The 24,038-nt window shown below is 58.4% G+C and overlaps 1 protein-coding gene across 11 annotated transcripts in view; it reads left to right on the forward strand.

The window, feature by feature from the left end:
* Window positions 1-23,454, forward strand: part of SYT7 (synaptotagmin 7) — a 55,466-nt gene extending 32,012 nt beyond the window's left edge. For 2 of the 11 annotated variants that reach the window (XM_058662959.1, XM_058662960.1), the window contains 6 exons: window positions 12,044-12,179; window positions 16,403-16,673; window positions 20,012-20,181; window positions 20,510-20,624; window positions 21,022-21,221; window positions 22,710-23,454. In XM_058662959.1, coding sequence (XP_058518942.1) covers window positions 12,044-12,179; window positions 16,403-16,673; window positions 20,012-20,181; window positions 20,510-20,624; window positions 21,022-21,221; window positions 22,710-22,814 — 997 coding nt within the window. In that variant the 3' untranslated portion in view covers window positions 22,815-23,454. Of the gene's footprint in view, window positions 1-485; window positions 711-1,935; window positions 2,969-3,538; window positions 3,626-3,859; window positions 4,229-7,536; window positions 7,660-12,043; window positions 12,180-16,402; window positions 16,674-20,011; window positions 20,182-20,509; window positions 20,625-21,021; window positions 21,222-22,709 lie in introns of those variants that run through there. The other 9 variants (XM_058662954.1, XM_058662949.1, XM_058662951.1 and 6 more) reach the window with 9 other exon arrangements.
* Window positions 23,455-24,038: the final 584 nt, after the last annotated feature.

Raw genomic sequence — 24,038 nt, forward strand, 5'->3', positions numbered from 1 at the left:
GGTGGTGGTGATGAACTCTGACTAACACGGCTTTCTCTTTCTCCCTGCCTTGGGGCCTCCTGGCCTGGACAGCCCGCTCTTCCTCCGTCGTTAACCCTTCGTTGTCCTGTGGGATAGACTTGGAGGTGGCTACCCTCCCCCCACCCCTGCCGTCCCTGCCCCCGGCGGTGGGGAGGGGACCCCCTCCGTTGTCGTGGTGCGTTGTTCTCAGCCCCTCAGCCCGCCCGGCCCCCCTCTCTCCTCTCTGCAGGCTCCGCTGTTAACCCATTTGCAGTGCTGATGTCTCTCTCTCTCTCTCTCTCTCTCTCTCTGTCTCTTGTCCGTCTGTCTCTCTCCTCCTGCTCTTGCACTGTCTCTTTCTTCTTTTCCCCTGTCCTTGTTCTTCATCCTCTTCCACCCCTCCACCCCCACGTGTGGCCTGCCCTCTCTCCCCCACCGCCATGCCCGGTGCCCCTCTGGCCTGGCTGCGTCGCGCATGCCTCCAGTGGCACCCTCCTGTCGGGCGCCAAAGTGGCCGCCGCGGCGGGGCTGGCGGTGGGACGGGAAGGCCGGCTGGGGGAGAAGCCAGCGCCGGTGCCACCACCCGGAGAGGACGCCTTGAGAAGCGGCGGGGCTGCCCCCAGCGAGCTGGGCAGCGGTGGCAAAGCGGGGAGAGGCCGCTGGCGGACGGTGCAGGGCCACCTGGCCGCAGGGAAGCTCAACTTGTCCAAGTGAGTGATGGCGCCCCATGGCTGCCAGAGCTGTGAGCTCTGCCAGGGTGGACAGCGGGCCCCCTGGCATTCCCGCTGCTGCCCCCAGAGGTGCCACCTTGGCCCCTGGCCCATCCCATCCCTTCACGAGACTCCACCATCATCCTTGCCATTGGGCACAACTAACTCAACCATTCAGTGTTGCATTGCAGCCCTTGGTAGCCATCCCATCCACCTCTTCCTTTACCAGTGACCAGGTCATTCCATTTCTGCCCCAGGGCAGCTTCATTTCAGTCCTGGGCCATCCCATCCTCTTTGGCTGGCCACCCCATCTCAGCTGCCAGGTCATCCCTCCCTGGGCAGCAAGGCCCAGGCCAACTCTATCAGCCCATCAAACCATCAGTCACCAGGCCTTCCCTCATGGCCAGTAGGGAGCTCTGGACCTAGAATTGGGTCATTCCATTTGGATCATCCAGTGGCGCCATCGGCTTGTCCTGCTCTGCCTGCACCCTGTACCATCTGTTGCAAAGGCCCACCCCTGAGCAGCCCATAGGCTGCCCCATTGGCTCATCTCATCTCAGCCATCCCCATTGGCTGTTCCAATCTTGGTCAGCGAGCTATCCCACTGCCAGATCTGGGGTTGGGTATTCTTGAAGGTTGGGCTGTGGCACCCCAGCTAGCTTCTCCTACGGTGTCAGAGGATGGACTGGATGTCCAATGGGAGAACTGTTCCCTTTCGAATAGCTGTGCAAGCTTGTCCAGCAGCCAGCACCACTCTTGTGAAGGACGTAGAAGTGAACCTGTTTTCCACAGATGGTTCCCCCACCCCATGGAATGGCCTTATTCTCATCTTGGCTTTAGAATCTTCCAGTATCCCCAGAAGAGCCCTTGCAGGGTCCATGCCCTTTGAGCTTTGACCATTCTTACCTGTCAGGATACAGATTCCATTTTTAATTAATGGGACAGCCTTATTCCCAGGCGCAGCTTGGAAGGGCAGTAACCTTGACTGCTTCCTGCCTGTTGGGCCATCCCGTTGCACTAAGACAGGAACCCCCTTCCTGGTTTTCTTCAGAAGTCCCATGGTTCCCACCACTAGGACCCCTGAAGGTCACTGCGCTGAGGCCTCATTTGCTTGTTGTCTTGAGTGGACACAAGCTGATGCCTGATACTTGCCTCTGATGCTTAGTCTCAGGAGAGTCCCCAGAGAAGTCCCATACTCCTTCAGCAAGCCAAGCTTCATGTGGCCTCCCCTGGCTGTACCTGCTAGGCTTCAGCCTGGCCAGGCCTCCGTGCCTCCACCAGATCCAGGCCTGTGGGAACCAATTTTAGTTCCCTGTGACTGAGAGGTCGCAAACTGGGCTAATGTTGGATGTGATAGGAAATCAAAATGAGGTCAGCCAGAAGCTGTCCTCTGGCTGCCTCTGCTGGGTTGCCCAGGGAGCTGTGGGCCTCCCTGCCTCCATGCTCCCAGGCCTCAGCCTGCCCCTGGCCGGAGTCAGACAGGGCTGCCCCCTTGGAGACCCCAGGCACAGCCAAGTTTGGCTTTCTTCTGTTTCTTTTGTTTGTTCTCTCTTTACTCTTTCTCTCCCTCTTTCACCTTCGCCCTCTTTCTCTCTCGCAGCCCCCAGGGGCAACCTAACTGTTGTCTTTTGGTTCCCAGGGGAGGCTCAGGGAGTGAGCAGAGCTCAGGTCTGCTTGCAGTGGTGCAGGTGGCGCCCAAGGACCTCAGGGCCCCAGACCAGGGGGTCGGCACATTGTCCCAGAGAGGAAGTATTCCAGTTTTGTAAGTTGTGCTGTCTCTTTCACGTGACCCGGTCCTGCCTTTGTAACATGAGGCAGCCAGAGTCAGTAGGGAAACTCATGCCAAATGGCTGTGCTCCAATAAAACTTTATTTACAAAAGCAGGCAGCAGGCCAGATTTCTCCCACAAGCCACAGTGTGCCACCTCCTGGCCTAGACTGTTGGGCTGGGAGTTGCAGGGAGGGGACAAAAGAGAAGAGCTTGCCCCCTTTGTGGCCTTACTCAGTCTCTGGCTTGGCCAAACAGTGTCACAGTGACAGCCTGACCATGGCCTTTAGGGGGGTGTGTGTTGAAGTCTTGGGCCAGTGCCCGAAGCAGGCAGGCTGCCTGGGGAGAGGCCAAGGACCTCTGTCCCCTGCCACTGCTGCAGAAGCCTTTCCCCTTTTCCTGGGCTGGACCTCATTAGGTCCTCACTGTAGCTCAGGATGGAGGCAGCTTGGGGATTTTGGAATGCCGCCATTAAGCAGAGGAGCTGAGAGGTGGAGGAACTCTCCTAAGCCCCGCAGTTGGTTAGTGACAGAGATAGAAAGGGATTCTCCTAGTTCCTGGTTCCCATGTGACCTTGCTCCACATCCCAGCATTTCCCTGCGTGAGACCCGGGCACCCTCCTGCAAATGCACAGACAAGAGAGTCGCCCAGTTCTCTGTCAGCAGCTGGAGGGTGACTCCTGAGGTGGCCAGCTCATGTGCTCCCTTCCCTTGGTCCTCTCCTCTGGGTGGGTGGTTTCCCAGACACCCAGGAGGATGCCGGGTCTTGGAAGCAAAGAACCCTGAGAATGGGGCAGAGGCCCATGCCTTGGCACCTAGGTCCCCTGGACAGCCTTGGCCATAGGGCAGAGGTCCCTGAACCCTCATACCCGGGAAACAGTGGAAGAGCTGCTGGCTTCCCCACCACCCAAAGCATTACTAGGCCAGCACTGAGCTGGCCTGGATTTCCTCGTGTCTGCAAAGGACAGTAGTACTCAAAGCACAGAGCAGACTTTCCTGGTGTCCCCTAGCGAGACAGTGGGAGGAAGCAGTGACAGCTTCCTCCCACCCCGCCTGCTCCAGCAGCACAGGCAGCCTCAGGGCCCTGGGACCCGCCGGCACCACTCAGCAGCCACGGCAGACTGGCAGGGAGGCCGGCCCAGACAGGAGGTAGCCAGGGCCAGAGGGTGGGCTGGGTGGGGCCAGCCTGGGAGCCTCAGGGCGGGGGCACGGGTGAGGTGGTGGCAGCGATGGCAGCGGTGATTACTGCGCTGGAGGCCCGGTGAGGGGAGAGCGTACCCTGCACCGGGGCCTCCCAGCCCTGGCCCTCCTCGGCTTCCTTCTCCTCCACTGCAGTCCCTTCACCTGCTTCTCCTTTCTCTCCTCTCCTCCACCTGCCCCAAGTTTCGAGGACTCCACCCTGTCCACGGCCACTACCCTTGAATCTATCCCCAGCTCCACGGGAGAGCCGAAATGCCAGCGACCCCGCACCCTGATGCGGCAGCAGAGCCTGCAGCAGCCGCTGAGCCAGCACCAGCGGGGCCGGCAGCCCAGCCAGCCCACCACCAGCCAGAGCCTGGGCCAGCTGCAGGCCCATGCGGCCTCAGCGCCGGGCCCCAACCCCCGGGCCTATGGCCGGGGCCAGGCTCGGCAGGGCACCTCGGCCGGCTCCAAGTACCGGGCGGCTGGGGGCCGCAGCCGCTCCAACCCGGGCAGCTGGGACCACGTGGTGGGGCAGATTCGAAACCGAGGCTTGGACATGAAATCCTTCCTGTAAGTTCCTCCCTGGAGCGGCCAGTCTCTTCCCTTCCCTCCCCAGTCCCCTGTCCCACCCCCTCACCCAGGTCTCCTTGGGGACAGCCTGGCCTTGTGTGTGGGCTTTGGGCTTACCATCTTCTGGGCAGCGTGCCCAGCAGCCTTGGCAACCCCCTGCCCAGCTCTTGGGACTGGTGCCTGAAGCCCCCCTCATGGAAGGATTAGTATCAAGCCTCTCTGCTGGAGGGGCTCAGCAAAAGCCTCAATGTTAAAATTGAGTGCAATGCTGGTGACCCCTTCTCCTGGCAAGTTCCAGGCTGCTCCCAGCCTTGGGGCCACGGCCAGCCCTGCCCTCTGCTCCCGTCCTCCCTCCTCCCCTCCTGCACTCATTCCGGACACTCCATCTCCCTCCAGTTTTACTTCTTCCCTGTAACCCAACTCTGCTGCCTCCCCGCCCTCCACTTCCTCCCCCCCACTCCCCCCGTCCCTGCCACCAGCCCTTGTTCCTTGTCGCTCTGACCTTCCCAGCCACCTGTCCTCCAGCTCCAGCCCTGCCTTTCCAAAGCTCCATCCTCCCCAAAATGACCCCTCTGAGGACGAACCCGAGATGTTCTCCCAAAGCTTTAGACCATGCTTCTCCCTCGAGCAGTGTTCTAGGGAGACTGGGCAGAGAGGTGTCCAACCTGGACTGTGGCCCATGTGCCCCTGCTGTGGTGGCACCCCTGGACATTTGCTCTCACCCTCCCAGCCCAAGGAGATCTGCACTGTGGTCCCCCCACCTCACACCCCAGGCCCAGCCTAATGTGAACTTCCTTACAGGCCCTAGAATCTTGTTCCCATCACTTGGGTTTTTCCTAAGAGCACTGTTCCAGGAGCCAGAGACCAGGGCATTCAGCACAGGAGAAGGCAAAAGGGAACAGGGAGGGAGGCCAGGGCCGAGCTGGCTCATTGGCAGGATGTAGGGATTGGGAGAGCAGGCCAATTCCTTGGAGTGTCCTGGGGCCTTTCTGGCTGCCATCTCAACCCCAGTTTCCAGGGCAGACAGGTGAGACCTTCCCCACTGCCAACTAAGAGGCCCCGCCACAGCAGCGTCCTGCATCCACAGGGTATGCTACCAGTGACTGACCTTGCAAACCCCAGTCAGCCTCACCCAAGGACCCCCAGGAGCCCAGCCGGATGCCTGCCTGAGGCAAGATGTCCAGCAGAACCTGCTATCTGCCAAGTGGCAGGTGCTGCAGCCCTGGCTTAGATCTAGGCGAGTCAGGGGAAACAGTTCAACCAGGGGCATGCACAGAGCTGAGGGACTGTTGGGTCACTGCCTTTCCTGACCTCTGATTGCAAACCCAGCTTTCAGCCGATTTCCCAGGCTACAGGAGGAGCCCTGGCCACCAGCCTGTCCCTGCCCACCCCCTTGCTGATCACCGGGATCTGGAGTGTCCATCATGTGCTGGTCCCCTTCCAAGCTCATCACTGCCCCGCCTCCTCCCCTGTTAGTTCCTCCCAACAGAGGCCTGCAAACCAGTGGCCACTGTTTGCTGGACACCAGCATCCCCAGCCCGAGTCCCCTGGGCTCGCCCCCTCCTCCTGGCCCCTGTAGCCTGCCAAGCTGGAGAGAAGGACAAAGTGGATCTTCCTGCAGAGGAACCATTCTGTTTTTTAAGAAGAGCAAAAGGAGTATCTGAAAACTGCATTAACCAGGGGAAAACATGTTGCTTTCCTTGGGTTTGCCTCCCCCCCCCCAGCTCAACTAGCTCTCAGGCAGCCAAATGGAATTTTACCGACTCTGAAAGGTATCAGTGGGCAGAGCATAAAGACGGTGAGAGTTTGGCCTGAGCCAAGAGGGGCATTGGTGCCCCCAAAGTTAGCTGAAGGCCAGCCTGCAGTGGCCAGGTTTGGACAGAAGCATGGGGACGTGGAAGAGCAATGAGGCCACTTAGCCCCCTCCCCTCGCTTGGACCCCAGGGCTGTCTCCTTTTTTCTAACACCAGACGTGCCACTTCTCGCCGTCTAGTTTCCCTTTTGACAGCCTCTGAGGGGAGCAGTCAGTGAATTCATCTGCTGGAAGCCTTGCCTGCCTCTGGAGGTTGAAATGGTGGGCTTTCTGACCTAGGACCCTCGCCCTTCCGGAACATTCCATCAGCCCTACCTTCTCAAGCCCTCACCGTCTGACTCCTTCTCGCACTGCTCTGATGAGAGACTCGGTGCTGAGGAGCCCCGCAGGGTTACCAGGGGACACTTGAAACACTGATGGATTTGATGGGCAGAATGCCAACGATCTTCCTTTCACAGCCTCAGAAGATGCAAGTACCCCAGCCAGCCCCTGGTCAATAGGTGCCCCTTGGCTCCGAGGATCCCCGTTCTAAAGTTGTCACACCTTGGCCTCTGGACCCCTGCTGCCGCCACACGGCCTCTGCAAGAGACCCTCGCCTTCTCGTCTGCTACGGCTGTGTCTCCCCAGCCGGTCTCATTGCAGGCACCAGCTCCTGGCAGCCCTGCCAAGACCTCTCTCAACCTTGCCAGGCTGCTGTGCTTTCACTCTACTGTTGACTTGGTGTCGCCTTTTAGACAGCTTTCCCAATGAAAGAACCCCCCAGGTTATGGCCGTCCGGCTTGTGGGGGGAGGAGGGGCACAGGAGTTGGCTGGCTGTGACCAGGATATCGTATGCCAAAAGGGACTTCTCTTCTCCTCTGAATGGCTGTGGCTCAGGAATCCAGAGTAGGGAACTCTTAGACCCCTCGTGGCCTCAAGGACATCGGCTGACCACAACCCAGAGACATACAAAAATCTTCAAAACCTTTGAAGGCCTTCCTGCTTGGGATCTTGAAACTGCGTGCACAGCCCCTGGCCAACAAGAGGCAGAGAGGCTGGCTCGCTTTTCCGGGAGTCCAGATGGGCAGAGCAAGTTCGGCTGGGAATGGATTAGTTTCAGTAACTCTGGTCTTTCCCTCAACCCCACCCTGCCCCATGTATTCCTTGGGACTATTGCAGCCGTAGGTGTCTCTATAGGGCACTGCCCAGCCCCAGCCCCATTTTACCTGAGGGAGTTTGGCCCTTGGCCTGGGGCAGGTTGGGTTTGGGTCTGTGGGCTGTGGACCACTCTGCACCATCCCTCCCTCTTGCCATCAGCCACTCCGTTCCTCAACTGTAAACAGTGCTGAAGTTTGGTTTCTTCCCTGCAGGGGCAGTTTCTTACACTGTTTTCTTCTCTCTTTTGTCTCTGTCTCTGTTTCTGTCTCTCTCCTTTTCCCACCCCACCCCCGCCCCACCCACGGGGCTTCCTTGTTCTCCCTCACCCCCCGGCTGGCGGGCCGCCCACCCTGGGCAGGGAAGGCCGGATGGTGGTGCTATCCTTGGTCTTAGGGCTCTCGGAGCAGGATGACTTTGCCAATATCCCTGACCTGCAAAACCCAGGAACCCAGCAGAACCAGAACGCTCAGGGGGACAAGAGGTAGGCGCACAGGCGAGCGAGGGCCTGCAGCAGCGGCGGCGGCGGCGGCGACAGCGGCGGCACAGAAGGAGGCGTGAGAGGCTGCCCACCTCGACCAGCCCTGGCTTGATGGGGCCTTCAGGGGATGCCGGAGCGGGAGGATGAACCCCCTCGGCAGTCGGTGACCTCCCGACGCAGCCACCTCAATGGTGTCCCTTGGATCTGTGAAGGGACCATCCTGGGACCATTCTGGATCAAGCCTGCTCCCTGGCATGCTTGCCCTGGCATGGAGCAAGCCCTGCCTTTCTGCCCCCATTTCCCTGCTTGGCTCTCTGCTGCCCCCTTCCATCTTCCATCTCTGTGCCCAACCCCGACCCAGAAATCCCTGTTTCTGTGGTGGTTGGTGGGTGAGAGGAATGTTAGGGAAGGTGTCAGTCTCCTCCCGCTCATCCCTCCACGCCAACCACCCCCCCTTGCCTGGAGGGCCTGTGGGCTACTCAGTTGCTGAAAGAGGAGGAGACCCTGGTGGGGAGGGTTGGGCGTGGGAGAGGCCTGGTAACCAGAGGCCATCAGAACAGCAGGGGCTACCGAGGCAGCTGTTGGGGTGAGAATGAGGCCTGGCTCTGCCGGAGGGCCCCCTGCCCCCAAGGTAGCACTTAGGGCCCTGTGGAGAAGCTGAGGATAACTGATGTAGTCCCAGTCCAGGCTGGAGCAGAGGCCTGCGTTTAAACCTCCCCAGCTATGGCCGTGAGGAATTTCGGGGAGCAGCTTCATAAATCGGATAGGGAGTAGGCCGGTGAAAAAGGGGATGGGCTGGGCGGGGGGTTCCCAGGACTCCAGAGTACCACAAACGCTGGGCTACTCCACACCTGGTCTGACCACCCCCAACCTGGCCTTAGGCTGAGCCCACTGCACACCACAGCCCCACAGATGCCAGGAGGACTCATCCTCCCGGCAGGGTCCACTTTGCATCAGAACAGCCTGTGGCCTGGCAGCCATGACACTTGTTATCTGTCTCCAGTTCTGCTGGAGCCCCCTCTATAGCTCTGGGCCCCTGCTTCCTCATCGGTCCACTGAAGGATGGGGCAGGGTGACCTCCAAGGGATTGCCCTTGTGGCACAGATACACTAATGAGGAAGTGGCCCTGGGGCTGGACCACTTGTCAGCTCCTGTAAGCCAGACATGTTTGCATGAATGACCCTGACCTCCTCACAGCCTCTGGTGGTGTAGGTGGTGGTGTATGGAGCAGGACAGGCCGTCCTAGGCCCTGGTCAAGGGCTTGTGTATTAGGCAAGGTAGATTGCATCCTGTGGCTTCTGTAGCCTGGCATTCACTTCCTAGCTACCCCATGGCCACAGCTCCAGCACCTGTGATAGGCAGAACAGGAAGTCGCCAGACAGTGGGCAGGGAAAGCACTGGTGGTGTTGGGCCCCCAAGGTCACATCTGGAGACTTGGCTTGGGTAGGTTTGCAGAGCTGGGTTGTAGGTGAGAGGATTGGGGATGGGTGGAGGTGTCAGGAGCCTCTGGAAGCCTGCTGAGAAGCCCAGCTGGGGACAGGAAGCAAATGCAGGCTAGAAACGAGATTTCACATCACCCATGTGTTAATTAACCAGCTCCATTTCCATCCACAGCCTATTTTTACCTCCTTGCCACTTAGGTTTCACTCCATATTTTAACACACTCATCCCTTCTGATCACTACATCAGCTTGTCCCTACCTGCCTGGGAAAGGTGGGTATGGGGGTGGAGGCCGTGGGCCAATGCCCCCCACCTGGCCTGACTTTCCGAGTGGACACATACCATTCCCACCTGCTCATGTCCACCCATCCCACACACTCATGCCTCTTGGCTGTGGGGAGGGGTTGTCTCCCAGGTGGGCTCCAGAATCAGGGGCTTCCTGCCCAGCAGCTTTTCCTGGCCTCACCCCCTCAGGGTTCCTGGGTCTTCAGGTCTTAGGAGTCACGGGCTTGGGGCAGCCATCCCTTCCTCAACAGCGTTGCTCTGCAGGCAGTGTGTGTCCTGGGACCCACTTCCCCTCTTGCTGCTTGCTCACCCCTTGGGCCTGCCCCCTGTTAGCAACGGGTTCACAGGTCGGGGAGCCTTGTGACCAGGTGCGCCTCACCTCTGGACCCCAGGAAGGTGCGACTGGCCCCAGGCAGACAGGGAGAAGGGGACATTGTGTCTGCCTTCTGGATCCCCCAGCTCAGAAGCTCACAATGTTCTCAGGCCCAGGACAGGAGGCAGGGAAGGCCCAAGGCCCGGTGGGGGAAGGGGGGCTCCCGTGCCCTGCTGTGACCATTCCACTCTCGTCCATCACGCCCCCACCTCATCTCGTAACCCCTCCATCACCATCGCTCCCCAGATCCAAATGGTTTCCACCGTGGCTCCACCCCCACCCCGAGTGGGGGACGGGGCAGGGATCACCCCCATTGCCCTGCAGCCGCTATGTCCCTTCTGCCCATGTGTGTCCCCCCGCCTCCTCTCTGCCTCCTGTTGGCCGCCTTGCTCCTCTCTGGCCCCTCCGCCACCCAGCAGCCTCTCCACACAGCTCTGACTAACTTTTCTCGGCCTCCTCTCTCTGCCTCTTTCCCCCCATCCACTCCTCACAGGGATGTCCCTGGGCTGGCGCAGGGCCCGGTGGCCTCTCTCTCTCTCTCTGCCGCCCTTTCTCTCTGCCTCTCGTCTTTTCTGTCGCTGACCCGTGATCCCACAACAGCCATGGTGACGCCGTGCTGACACTGGGGCGTGGCCAGAATAACTGACTTTGTCATACCTTCAGCAGTCAATCTAATGCTCTCTCCGCCTCTCCTGCTCTATTTTTAACCTAACTTTACCTCTCCAGCTATTTCAGTCTCCTCTTCCTCCCCGTGCCTGTCTGCGTGAACACATGTCTGAGCAGGCGCGTGTGTCCGTGTGTATGCCCACCTGTGTGTGCGTGCGTGAGGGAGGGGTACCGGCAGCAGCGTGGGGCCGGGCAGGGCAGGGCATGATGTTTCAGTGTTGAGGCAAGGCCAGGTTTTCACAGCAAGTGTATTGTAGATAATCATCAATTCCCCCCAAAACGACTCCCTGCTTTTTTATTTCACCTTGGCATGCCTGGGTCTCCGAGAATGTCCCTCCTCTCAGATGGCTGTGGTGGGGAAACATCGGGGCTGCTCTGGGTTAACCTGCCCGTTGCCTGTGCTGGCCTCTCCCTTTTCCTCTGGATCTCTGACGGGCTTTCTGTGTGTTTGCGTGGATGTGCATGCCTGCCTGTGTGTGTGTCCGCGTGTGCTCCCTTCTGTTGGATGCTGGTGTCTTGCCTCCAGGGCCTGGCATATTCAGTGCATGTCTGTCTGCCTGCCTGGGGTGGCCGCCTCTGTGCTGGCGGCTGGCCTGTACCGGAGGGCTATGGCTTCTGTCCAGCCTGCGCAGCTCCATGTCAGTGACTGTGCTCTTGAAGCTGTTCTACTTAAGCACTGTCCCAAGCCTCATGCTGTCAGCCCCTCATCTTCCCGCTGCCTTCCCGCCCCTCTCCCTCCTTGTGGGACGTTCCAGCTTGGTCCCTGGGCAGGCTTTTACTACCCCCTTCCTGAGCCCCAGCCCCATGGTGCCTGGGCTCAGCACCCAGATGCTGGGCCACAGAACCCGGCTTCCTGGAGAAGGCCTGGAGTTGGCACAGGCAGGGCCGCTCCATGCTGAGACTCTGGGTGAGAGCTTTGTCAAATGGGCAGTGCACGGTGGGAACACGGGGCACAGTGGTTGAGAAAGGTCTCAGTTTGTTGTAGCCACTATTTGGTGATGTAGCCAAAGTTGCTTTACACTGAACATTAAAAACCCAGTTCTGGGTCCTGCTAGTGGTGCATCCTGCAAGTGTTCAGAGGTTGCGGGTGGCTGGCTTGACTGTACGCCCAGACACAGCCGGAAGTGCTGCTGGCCCTAGAGCTGTGTGGACGGTGGGCCCCACCTTCCCCTCTTGCTCTCCTGTCTACTAAGAGTGCTCCCGCTAAGCCTGAGCAAACACAGGTGGGGCTGCAGGAGACAGACACTCGGAGCATGTTTGCAGATGGTAATGACGCGGAAGGCACCCGGAGCCTCCCCTCCCGGGCCAGGATCAGGCAGGACGCAGCAGGTGGGGTGGGGTGTGGGGACCTGGCTGAGTCCAGCCATACAAACCAGTGGTGGGAGCCTGGGGGCTTTAATGGGGAGGGGGAGCCATGGAGAGGAAGAGCACGCTGTCCTCCTAAAACAGCCTACAGTCCTGAGGCAGGGTCTGTAAGGAGGAGGGGCCCTGTGCTCTGGCTTTGGGGAAACTGGTGGATCAGCACATTGTCCCTGCCAGCCTGCGTAAGGGGCAGCCACCCAGGCCAGTGGTGCCCGGCCTGCCTCCAGGTTCCTGGCTCATTCAGAAACCCCCACCCCTCAGGTTACCTGCAGGTGGGAAGGCGGTGAACACAGCCCCAGTGCCCGGCCAGACGCCCCACGATGAGTCTGACCGTCGGACTGAGCCCCGCTCCTCTGTCTCGGACCTCGTCAACTCCCTCACCAGCGAGATGCTCATGGTGAGAAGGGCAATGGGGAGGGGCCGTGGATGGCAGAGAGGAAGCTGTGGAGCCAGGTATAGGCTTGGGAGTGGTGGGCTTCAGCAGGGCAGCTGAACGCCACGGATGGGGACCACTTAGTACTTGCTGACTGAAGGGAGCAAGGCTCTGTTCTTACCAGCTGTCTCCTCAACAGAGAAAAGAATACCTATCTTTTTATTTTGTAATTTGAGAGAGCTCATCCACTGGTTCACTCCCCCGTGATCACAGTTACTGGGAGCCAGGATTTCCTTTCCAGCCTCCCACAGAGGTAGCAGGGCCCCAAGTCCTTGAGCCAGTATCTGCCTGCTCCCTGGAAGCTGGAGGGAGGAGTGGAGCAGGGTCGTGAACGTGAGCATGCCGATCTGGGCTGCAGGTGTTCCAGCAGGCAACTCCACCGCTAGGCCCGAGGCCTGCCGCTCCTGTTCCTTTGCCATCTCCTGAATTGAGAAGGGCTCTAGGTCCACCCACCTGTGCAGTCATCATTTTGGTCCTAGAGGGGAAGGGTGGTAGGCAGAGGTCTTACCACAGGAACTGTCCCTTCCTTTGGAGTGGTGTCTCCTTGAATAGAGGTCAGTCTTATACCCACACCTGCAAATTCCCCCAACTGCCAATGCCAGGAGGCCCAGAGAGAACCGGAGAGAAGAAAGCCACAGTTCACATGGTGCCCTCTGCTGGCCTTAGTGAGTCACAGCCACTTGCCCCACCACTTTGGGAAGAGCCTCAGAGGAAGCAGGACTCACTGTAGGGCTGGGAAGGGCTTGAGGTTGTCTGCCCAGCACTTACTCTGTTCTAGTGGGTGTGACCTGGCACAGGTCATTTCCGCAGTCCACTCCCTCCCCCTTCCCGGAGAGAGGAGAGTGGGCTACGGGCTGGCCCTCACCAGTGCTGATTTAATTCAGTTCCCTCTCCCATGGACCTAAAAGCAGCAAGTCCCAGCCCTTTGAAGCCCCAAAGCATCCAGACTCCTTCTTTGCTCCCATTGAGGGTCCCCAGCCATCCCTTCTTCCCTACTGCCTTAAATATATGTGTATATATTTCATTTATTTGAATGGCAGTGTTACAGACACACACACACGAAGAGAGATTTTCCATCTGTGATTCACTCCCCAAATGGCTGTGGTGGGGAGAGCTGGGCCAGTCCCCGGCCTAGGGCCAGAGGACTTAGCCATTTCCACTGTTTTTTTTTTTTTTAAAGATTTATTTATTTTTGTTGCAAAGTCAGATATACACAGAGGAAGGTCTTCCGTCCGATGGTTCACTCCCCAAGTGAGCACAACGGCCGGTGCTGCGCTGATCCAGAGCCAGGAACCAGGAACTTCCTCCAGGTCTCCCACGCGGGTGCAGGATCCCAAGGCATTGGGCCATCCTTGACTGCTTTCCCAGGCCACAAGCAGGGAGCTGGATGGGAAGTGGAGCTGCCGGGATTAGAACCGGTACCCACATGGGATCCCGGTGCATTCAAGGCGAGGACTTTAACCGCTAGACCACAGTGCTGGGCCCCGCCACTGTTTTCCCAGGAGCATTATCAGGGTGCTAGATCAGAAGCAGAGCAGCCAGGACTCAAACCAACAGCCATCTAGGATGCCAGCACTTCAGGGAGTGGCTTCATGTGCTACACCACAGCATTGTCCCCTCATTCCCTCCCCCCAGCCCTTTTTTACCCTGGCCTTTCTCAAACTCTGTGTCCATGGAGGGGTGTGGGTAGGATGCAGATTCCCCAATGGCAGCTCCTTGGAGCCTGGGAGTCTGCTCTGCGCTGGGATCCAGCTGAGAACATTAGCTGTTCCCCCATTCTAGACCTGGTAGCTATGGGGCTTCCCACCTCACCCCTTCTCTCCCCCTCAGGCCCCTATGTTCCTGGCTCTGCTTTTGGCCTTCCCGCTGTTACAGACTGGCTCTGCCCAGCCATTGGCACGTTCCTTTAATGGGTTATGATTTCCGGTTAGCCAGGTTCCCAGAAGGGACAGCCTTTTCCCAGTCAGCTTGCCTGCCCTTTGCTGCCCTCAGGGAGGGGCCAACAGACATGCTGGAGAAAGGAAGTACAGATTCGTCTCCCTCTTAGCCACAACAGACGCTCAGGTGTGGGAGAGCGGAGTCTAACTGCCCAGGCCAAGTCACTGGCTTCACAGAGATGGAAGAGAGAAGCAACACAGTGACCTCAGCCAACCGTGATCTTTAAACTCTCGGCTGCAAGCTGGGGGTCAGAAGCCAGTAGTGGGGGACCCAGGGCTGTCCAGAGAAGGGACTCAGTGGCTGGCTTGAAGCTTGCTTCTGCTGGGGCAGAGACTCATGCCACACCTCTCCTGGATTGGCCATGGGGACTGTTGGGTCATCAGAGCTCAGGGCACATGGAGGCTGGGAGTGGGCACGGGCTCACTGCCTCTCCTGTGGTGAGACCAGAGTGGCCAGGAGCTAGGGAACCTACTCAGATGACTGGAGCCCACTTGAAAAGAAACGGGCAGGGAGATTAAATTGTCTCTCTCCCTCTGTAAGGAATAGCAATGACCCAGGGGGAAAGCTGCAGACACAGGACCTGTGTTGAGAGAGAGGGGCAGGTGGAAGGGTGCGTGCAATTGCCAGCCACTAACCTGGGTGCGAGTTCCAGGTTGCCATGCTGTCACCCATGGCTGAGGCCAGTGCCCCGAGCTCCGGTGCTCCAGACTCAAAGTGAAACTCAGAGGCCTCTGCCTTGCTGGGATATAGTTGGGAGTGAAAGCAAAGCTGGTGGCCCAGGGCAGAGCCTGGCCCGTAGCCGGCCCAGCAGCTCTGTGGGACGTTGTGATGAGTGTGCCGTGGAGGTAGGTTACCTGACACTGGTGCGTCTTGACTGGTTTGGAAGTGGGTAGGATCTCACTGTTACCCTGGGTTGTGGGAAAGAGCCAGCTTCGAGTCTGAGAGGATCTGCCTGCTGGGCTGCCTGTCTTCTATGAGAGGTGGTGACAGTGGCCTCACTGGCTTCCATAGGGGAACAAGGGGAGAATCTTTTGCCAGAGAAGGTTTGCACCATCGGCAGTGTGGGTGCCTGTATGCTGTAGCACCCAGCACCTGGGAATGGTGCCTTCAGAGGGGGAGATCTGCAAGCAGGAAGAGGGGTCTCTACTGCGGTACCCTGGGCCCCTCTCCAACCATGGGGAGGAGGGGGGCTTTTAGAAACCCGGATGCATGGGTCACATGGACATTCTACCCCCTAGCACCAGTGGATAGAAGCAGGTGGGGTCCCAGAGCGGGCACCAGAACTCTCCCCTCACCCCCGCCAGAGCCTCCTGTCCAAGCAATCCAAGGGCCTGGCCCAGGTAATGGGCAGGAGGCACAGGGACATCCCGCCTTCCACGTCCCCAGCCCTGGACATGCAGTGTCGTCAGCAGAGGCACCTTCCATTTATTTACTTCTAAAATGTGTATTTGTTTGGTTACTTGAAAAACAGTTATGCTGAACGGGAAGAGAGAGAGGTTTTTCTGTCTGCTGGTTCACTCCTCAAATGGGTGCAAAGGCTGGGGCTGGGCCAGGCCAAAGCCAGGGACCCAAAGATTTGAGCCATCATTCACTGCATGACAGATGCAGTAGCTGGGAGTGGGACAGCTGGGACTCGATCCGGCACTCTTATGAAATGCCAGCTTGCAGTCAGTAGGTGAGCCCACTGTGCCCGTGCCCAGGCCCAGCCCAGCTGACCCAGTTGGAGACAGAACCAGCAAGTCAGTGCTCGCAGTCGCCAGCAAAAGCTTGCTATTCCTGCCAGCTTGCCTTTCTCCCTTTGTAAATTGCATCATCCCAGCGCCCCCAGAGAGTTCTGAGCCACAGGAGTAGTGGCGGAAAGTATTAGGTGAGGTGAACAAGCCCCCACATCAGTTTTGTAGCCCAGTTTTGGTTTGGGGCATTTCACAACAGACCCCCCCCAACCCCCAGAGCCATGGGACGGTAGAGGGGGTAGAGGGAATGCCAGAGTGCACCCAACAGCTGCGACCCCAAGGAGCCAGGAAGCTTGGGGCAGGAGGCAGGCACAGAGAGGCTGGGGCACAGACTGTTGTGTCTCCCTCTCCGCTTGCTGGGCCCTGGTCGCTTGAACTCCCTGCACCAGAAGTGAATGTGGCATAGGCTCCCAACCCCATGCTCTGACTACTGGCAGAGCAGCTGGAAAGGAATGCGGGAGGCAGAGTCCCCCACCTCCCCAAAGCAGCTGGCCTCTCCTCCGACCCTTCTTCCAGCTCTCCCCAGGCTCCGAGGAGGACGAGGCCCAGGAGGGCTGCAGCCGAGAGAACCTGGGCCGGATCCAGTTCAGCGTCGGCTACAACTTCCAGGAGTCCACGCTCACCGTGAAGATCATGAAAGCCCAGGAGCTGCCAGCCAAGGACTTCAGCGGCACCAGCGACCCCTTCGTCAAGATCTACCTGCTGCCAGATAAGAAGCACAAGCTGGAGACCAAGGTGAAACGCAAGAACCTGAACCCCCACTGGAATGAGACCTTCCTCTTTGAAGGTGAGCCTGGAGCCACCCTCCCTGACCCGTGGTCACCTCTTCTCTCTTCTCCTTCCCTTGTCCAGCCATGTGCATGCACACACAGGCATGAATCTGTGTGCTTGAACACTCCCCCATGAGCACAATTACCCAGGATGCGTTTGGTGTGCAACTGGAGCCTATGCGCTGCTGAGGAGAGTATCCTACCTCACTCCGCAGTGCCTGTCTTTATCTGTTAACGCTAAGGATTCCAGGGAACTGGGAAGCTGGGCTTGTCATCAGGGCCTCTGGGTGCCAGGATCCTGCTTAGAGAAGCCATAACCCTCTCCCAGCAGCCTGTAAGGCCCTACAATCCAGCTGCCAAGTGTGCTGGCTTTCTAAAAGTTAAAAAAAAAAATGATTTGTTTGAGAGACAGAGTTGCAGAGAGAGAGAGAGATCTTGCATCCACCGTTCACTCCCCAGACAAATGCTCTTGATGGCCAGGGTTGGGCCAAGCAAAGGCAGTAGCTTGGCACTGCAGCAGGTCTCCCATATGGGTGGCAGGGGCTCAAGCATTTGGGCCTTTTTCTACTGCTTTCACAAGGTCCATGAGCAGAGAGTGTGGTTAGAAGTAGAGTCACAGGGACTTGAACCAGTGTTCATGTGGGATGCCGGTGTCACAGACAGTGGCTTAACCGACTGTGCCACAACACAGCCCCAGCTTTCTAGAACCATCAGTACATATCCTAGGGACTGCTCTGCATCTGGCATCCCAGCCACCTACCACCCCACCCCGTCTTCCAGGGGACAGTCCGCTCACTCATAAGTAAGTTGCTAAGGGTGAGCAGCGGCTGTCCCTTGTCCCCAGGTCAGCATGATCATCCATCCAGAGGGGTGGCTGTCTGGTAGTATATACAGACAGCCAGTGGGGCGGGGTTCCCAGAGATCCTAAGCACCAGTCATGTCCACAGGCGTTTACCCAGCATCCACCATGAACTTGGCACGCTCCTGCAGACTGGGAGAGCAGGAAAGAATGCTCAAGACATTCCTTGTCTAATAGAAGCCTGGGTCGGTTAGCCATGTCCACCATGGCCGTGCCGGGGAGTCCCACGGGAACGTCTCATGAGGGGTGCTGCAGAAGAGAGGCTCTTCAAAACAGGTGCTGCAGGGTCAATATTGTAGTGTTGCATGTTGAGCCGCCACTTGTGGTGCTGGCACCCCATGTGGGTGTGGCTTCCCAGACCCTGTTCCACTTCCAGTCTAGCTCCCTGCTGGTATACCTGGTAGGACAGAAGATGTCATCAGTGTTTAGAACCCCTGCACTAGCATAGGAGACCCTGATGGAGTTCTGGGCTTCTGGCTTAGTCCCAGCCGTTGAGCCATTTGGGGAGTAGACCAGCGATTAGAGAATCTGTGTGTGGGGGGGTGTGAGTGTGTATTTCCTTCTCTTGCATGCTGTAACATTGCCTTTCAAATAAATATCTTAAGATTTATTTATTTATATTGCAAAATCAGATATTTATATAGAGAGAGGAGGAGAGGCAGAGAGAAACATCTTCCATCTGATGATTCACTCCCCAAGTGACCGCAACAGCCGGTGCTGGGCCGATCCGAAGCGAGGAGCCCAGACCCTCTTCTGAGTCTCCCATGCTGGGGCAGGGTCCCAAGGTTTTGGGCCATCCTTGGCTGCTTTCCCAGGCCACAAGCAGGGAGCTGGATGGGAAATGGGGCTGCCAGAATTAGAACCAGCGCCCATATGGGATCCCGGCCGTTCAAGGCAAGGACTTTAGCTGCTAGGCCACGGTGCCAGACCCTCAAATAAATACCTTTTTTTAAAAAAAAAAAGATAGGTTCTGACAGATGCATTGGAATTTGCCGAAGAGTCTACAGGTGCAGGGGCCACTTGGAACCCAGGCTTTTCACCTGAAGTCCCTGGAGAAGGGACATGGGAAGGGAGCCTGGACGCACTGCAGGATTCTGTCTTCCGGCTTACCTGCTGCTGTCAGAGGCTCCGAGCTTTCAGCATCCCCAGTGATAGGTCCACCATCCTCTGGGGCCTTCATCATCTTCATCACTAGAGTCAGGCTGTGCCCTCTCCTTCAAAGCTCACACTTGAGCCCCAAGCCGCCGCATCTCCACCTGAGCCTTCGCACGGCAGGTAACGCCCAGCTCAGCTTCTCCATGCGCCTGCACTCCTTCCCATTCACCTGAGCTGGCCTGGCTGCTCCCACAGCTCCTGCTGCTCCACCCAGCCCCTACCCTGGGCAGCTATTTATCCAACCTGTTAGCAAGTCCCTTCACGAATATTTATGCAGTGCCTACTGTGTGCCAGGAACGGCTGCTGGACAGCGCAGGCCAACAGCTGACAGCAGGGAGGCCTTCCTGGAAATCTTCGTCTGGTGGGAGAGTCAGACAATAATGAAGGAAACAGACAGATAAATCTCCATTACAGCTAGCGAGACGTGTTGTGCAAGGCAAAATGCCGGCGTGTGGAGCAGGGCATCTGACCTGTCTGGGATGTCAGGAAAGAAAGCTGAGGCCTGAGGAATGAGGATAAGCCAGGAGAGGGCACGGTGGAGGCTGGCACAGACCAGGCGGGACAAGCAGTGGCACCACCCACACAGGCCAGGAAGGAGGCACGCGGCGGGAGGGCAGTCTGTGGATGGACCACTCCAAGCCAGGGCGGGAGGCCGGCTTTGCTTCTGAGTGCACTGGAGGCCTGCAGCACAGGGTCGTGGCGTGTTTTTCAAAGCTAGGGTGGAGGGAATGGAGGGTGGAGGCACCCACAGCTCTCTGGCCAGGTGGTGCTGGCGGCTTGGGAGAGGGAGGTGGAAGTGGGGAAAGGGAACAGTTGCCCATGTTGAGAGAAGGCCAAGGTGGAGGGTGGAGTCTCCGGACACATATCTAGTCCCTTGTCTGTCACTTTTGCTCTTTTCCTTGTTCCACGCGTCCCCTGCGTTTCCTGTGCCTGCATCCTCCTGGAGCTGGTTCTCTGGGAGCTGTGGCCACTTCCAACATACTTAATCCAGGACAGCTGGCAGTGACAGCCCAGGGTGAAAGGGACCAGCATCCAGCCACCGATGGGGATAGCTAATGGGTGAATGAGTAAGGGGGGTCCCAAGTCTGTGCTACATGAGTCCTGGGACTTTAGACAAGGAATGTAATCTGAGGAAGCCTCAGTTTTGCTCATCTGTATACAGTGGACAAGACACAGGCCCATCGGAGAACTGCTGAGGGAACCTTGTAAGACCATGAGCGTTCTTGGTGGTGTGTGACAAGGTTCGATCACAGTCAGTGCTTCCTGCTCGTCTGGGAAGTGTGGCTGCAGGAGGGCATAGAGCTGGCTTCCTCCCCTCACCTGCGCTTGTCTGTTCCCTAGGTTTCCCCTATGAGAAGGTGGTGCAGAGGGTCCTCTACCTCCAGGTCCTGGACTATGACCGCTTCAGCCGCAATGATCCCATCGGGGAGGTATCCATCCCTCTCAACAAGGTGGACCTGACCCAGATGCAGACCTTCTGGAAGGATCTGAAGCCATGCAGCGATGGGAGTGTAAGGCCCCACCTGTGGGTCCCTGGCTGAGGGGGATGGGGGGCCGGACCAGAGGCTCGGTCCCATGCCATCCCCTGGTTTAGGGCATGGGGGAGGACAGACCCTGGCAAAGCCCGCTTCCTGCAGTGATCAGCACTGTGCCTGGCACCTGTGGACTCACTTGTGCTATGAGAACAAACCAAGGGGTCCCGGGAGGGGGCAGTGCACAGACCTGCCAGGTCAGGGAGGACAAGCCACACATCTGGAGTCCTGGTGGCACTGAAGCCTGTGTACAAGTCCTTCCATGAGCGCCCTGGCCCAGCCTCAGCCTGCCCATTCCCCCTCCCAGGGGAGCCGAGGGGAGCTGCTCTTGTCACTCTGCTACAACCCCTCTGCCAACTCCATCATCGTGAACATCATCAAAGCCCGCAACCTCAAAGCCATGGACATCGGGGGCACATCAGGTGCGGCATGGACAGCTGGGACTGGCCAGTAGCCTCCCTCACCCACACCTCTGACCCAGCTCCTCCATGCTGGACAGCTTGGGGCATCCCCAGGGTTACTGTTATCCCAGACTCTGTCTTCTCAGAGTCAGGAAGAAAGGGAGCGTCCTTGGGATGGGGGAACAGGACCACTGAACTGTGACCTTGGGGAAGATTTGGCCCCTTCCAGACTCAGGGTCCTTGTTGGTGTTAGTGGGAGGGATACCCGGGGTGAGGTACCAGGGTCCTGTGGCTGACCACCCAACTAACTCCTCCCACTCTTACCTGGGTCCTTCCTTCTGCTCTTGGGACAGCACACAGCTGCTCCTGCCTCAGCTGCCTCTCCTGTCCCTCTAACCCCTCCCGTCCCCTACTGCAGACCCCTACGTGAAGGTGTGGCTGATGTACAAAGACAAGCGGGTGGAGAAGAAGAAGACGGTAACAATGAAGAGGAACCTGAACCCCATCTTTAACGAGTCCTTCGCCTTCGACATCCCCACGGAGAAGCTCAGAGAGACCACCATCATCATCACCGTGATGGACAAGGACAAGCTGAGCCGCAATGATGTCATTGGCAAGGTAGGGGGCAGGGCGATGTGGCTGGCACAGCAGGCACCTGCAAGGGTACATTCTTGAAAAGCCTTGGCAGGGAGAGAATGGGGAACACATTGGATGATGAGGGGGCTACAGTCAGCCCTTTCCCGACTGCAGCCTGTGCCCACTGCATATTGGTCAGCTCAGGCGCAGCACTGACTGAGCGAGCAGGGTGCCCTGGATTCTATAAAAGGTAGTTTAGTGGGGTCAGGCAGTGGTCAGACTCCAGAGATATGGCTTGAATGCCCACCTCAGGTGCTGATGAGCAGCTGGGGCCACTTGAGCTGGGTCTCTCCTTATGCATGAGTGAGCTGGGGTTGCTAATGCCAGCCCTGAGAGCTTCATGGGTGATGTTCGACTTGCCTGCCATGTTAACCTGCAGAGCCGAATCCCTTGAATCCCCTGGGGTGACACTGTGTGGCAACATGCACACTTCCGTTTTTCGACCTTGGCGATTCTGTGCTCCTGTGAGTTTGGGGATTGATGTGGAGAGAGCAGGCCCCAAAGTCAGTCTGCCTGGCTCTGGGTCCCAGCCCCACCTCTCGACAGCTGACATCCCAGGGAGTCTCATTTGCTCCTAGCTCTACTGTGTGCTGAGAGAATAAGTGTGGTGCTCAGCACAGGACATGGAGCATATATGTTCACTACTGTTGTAGTGAGTTATTCTGATCTGTTCCCACCTAGGTTGTGTGTGGTTGACTGGGAGCAGTGCAGGGACTTGGCAGGGCAGGCAGTGGGGAAAGACGGTGGGGCAGCAGGGGAAATAGGAAGGGGATGACTAGGTGCCACAGGGGCTGGAGGTTAATCAGCTACATCTCCTTCCAGGTCCTTTTAAAGCTTAGGGAGCTGGGACTTTTTCTCATCATAGTCACATCTCCTTCTGTTAACTGAGTCATGGTGAATTCAGACTTTTTTCCAAGCTTCAGCCTGGGCGATTGGGGAAGCCCTAAGATCTCTGACTCCCAGCCCCAGCTCAACCCCTGGAAGCCCAGAATCGGCCCCTGCTGTGTTCCCTGCATTGCTCAGGACTGTGGGTACCATGCTGAGAGGCATTCCCAGACTCAAGCGGGCACACAGCAGCCCCCTGCCCCCCTGTGACACCAAGGCTCCAGGACCTTGACCAGCTCCAGAGGGACAGAGAAGCTGATGGTCCTGGCTGGACACTGTCTATGGGACGGGACTGCCACATGACCGTCTTGCAGAAGAAAGCTGGAGGCTGGGAGAGGTCCCTCCACTCCTAAGTGGCAGAGCAGAAGCTTGTTCTGTGAGCACCCCCACAGTCAAATAGGCAAGCAGACTCCTGAGAGGAGGGTCAGGCTGAGGGAAGGGAAGAGGGGCCTGTATGGGGCAGGTGCCACCTGCATGGATGGCTGGTTCCACTGCAGGTTAGGAGGCCCAGGTCTCCCGCAGCTGGGGCAGGAGGCAGACCCCAGACTCGCTGTTGACGCAGCCCTCTCCCTTTCTCCTCCCCAGATCTACCTATCCTGGAAGAGTGGGCCGGGGGAGGTGAAACACTGGAAGGACATGATCGCCCGTCCCCGCCAGCCTGTGGCCCAGTGGCATCAGCTGAAGGCCTGAGTGGGGCCAAGGAGGCCCAGGGGGCTGAGGCCCGGGGCCCCATCCTGCCCTCGCCATTTTATGCATAATGCCCGGCCTGGCACCCTCTTGCCATGGGTGAGGGGAAGACCCTGAGGGCTCAGCCAGGGAGGGGTCCCAGGACTCGATTGGGCCCCAGTTCTAGGAAGTACCAGCCCCACCCCCCCAGTCCCGGCGCAGCTCGGGGGAGGGGCTCCGGGAGCCATTTTCCTGCTTTGCCCCTTTCCTTCCTGACTTGCCAATCCTCAAGAAGGGGGGCAGCGCTCCCAGGGGCCATACCGGCCATTCCCTCCAGAGGCCCGCCAGGTGGGCACGGGCCCCCGTTTTCTTTAAGGCAGTGCCTGGAGTGGAGAGAGAGGTCACCACCTCCTAATCCCTGCGGTGGGACCCAGGAGAGAACAGGCAGAGGTGCCCCCCAGCCCCTGGAGGTGGGGGGACAGTGTCACAGGCCGGCTGGGCCCTGAACAGCCAGGAGAATGTTGTGTCTGTTCCCCGGTCCTGGAGCCGTGGCCCTGTGCACTTGTGTTGTGTCCACCGCGTGTGTGTGTGTGTGGGTGCATGTGTCTGCGTGTGGGAGCGGCTTGCTCCCCATCCCTCCATGGGGCTGGCAGCGCTTGCCGGCCATGCAGAGGAGGCTGCATTTCACCAAGGCTGAAGGCTGGCAGGGGGCCTGGCCGCAGCGTCAGGGGCTGGGAGAGCAGAGAGGGGTGGGGGGCAGGATGGGAGGGGACAGACCCTGGAGGAGGGCTGAGAAGTGGGCTACCTCCTGCATCCTCAGATCCACTTCCTATGGTCTCTACTTCTGCCACCCCCACCAGTTTCATCTATTGAACAATGTGTCACCTTTTAGGTACCTGCCAGGTGCCTAGCATTCTGCCAGGTCTCACTTGCCCCCTTCCTTCTTGGGGGACCCCAAGCCCCCTCACCTAGCTTCTTCTTAACATCTGCACCCCAGGACACCACTCCAATATCTCATCTCAGCCAGGTGGTTAGTAACACCCAAACTTTCCAGCTAAATTGCCCAGCCTCATCCCCGGCCCCACACTCCTGCAGTCCGGCCTTCCCTCCTTCTCTCCCTGCTTCCCTCCCTCCTTCCCTTCCCCCTCCTTTTCCCGGTGCATGCGTAGTCTCTGATCGTCCATCGCCTGAGCTGTGCCAACAGTGACTTCTCACCTCCACTGCTCCTGGGTCCTCCAGAACTGCTCC

This window comes from Ochotona princeps, chromosome 4 (assembly GCF_030435755.1).
Source record: "Ochotona princeps isolate mOchPri1 chromosome 4, mOchPri1.hap1, whole genome shotgun sequence".
In the NCBI taxonomy this organism is placed as follows: domain Eukaryota; kingdom Metazoa; phylum Chordata; class Mammalia; order Lagomorpha; family Ochotonidae; genus Ochotona; species Ochotona princeps.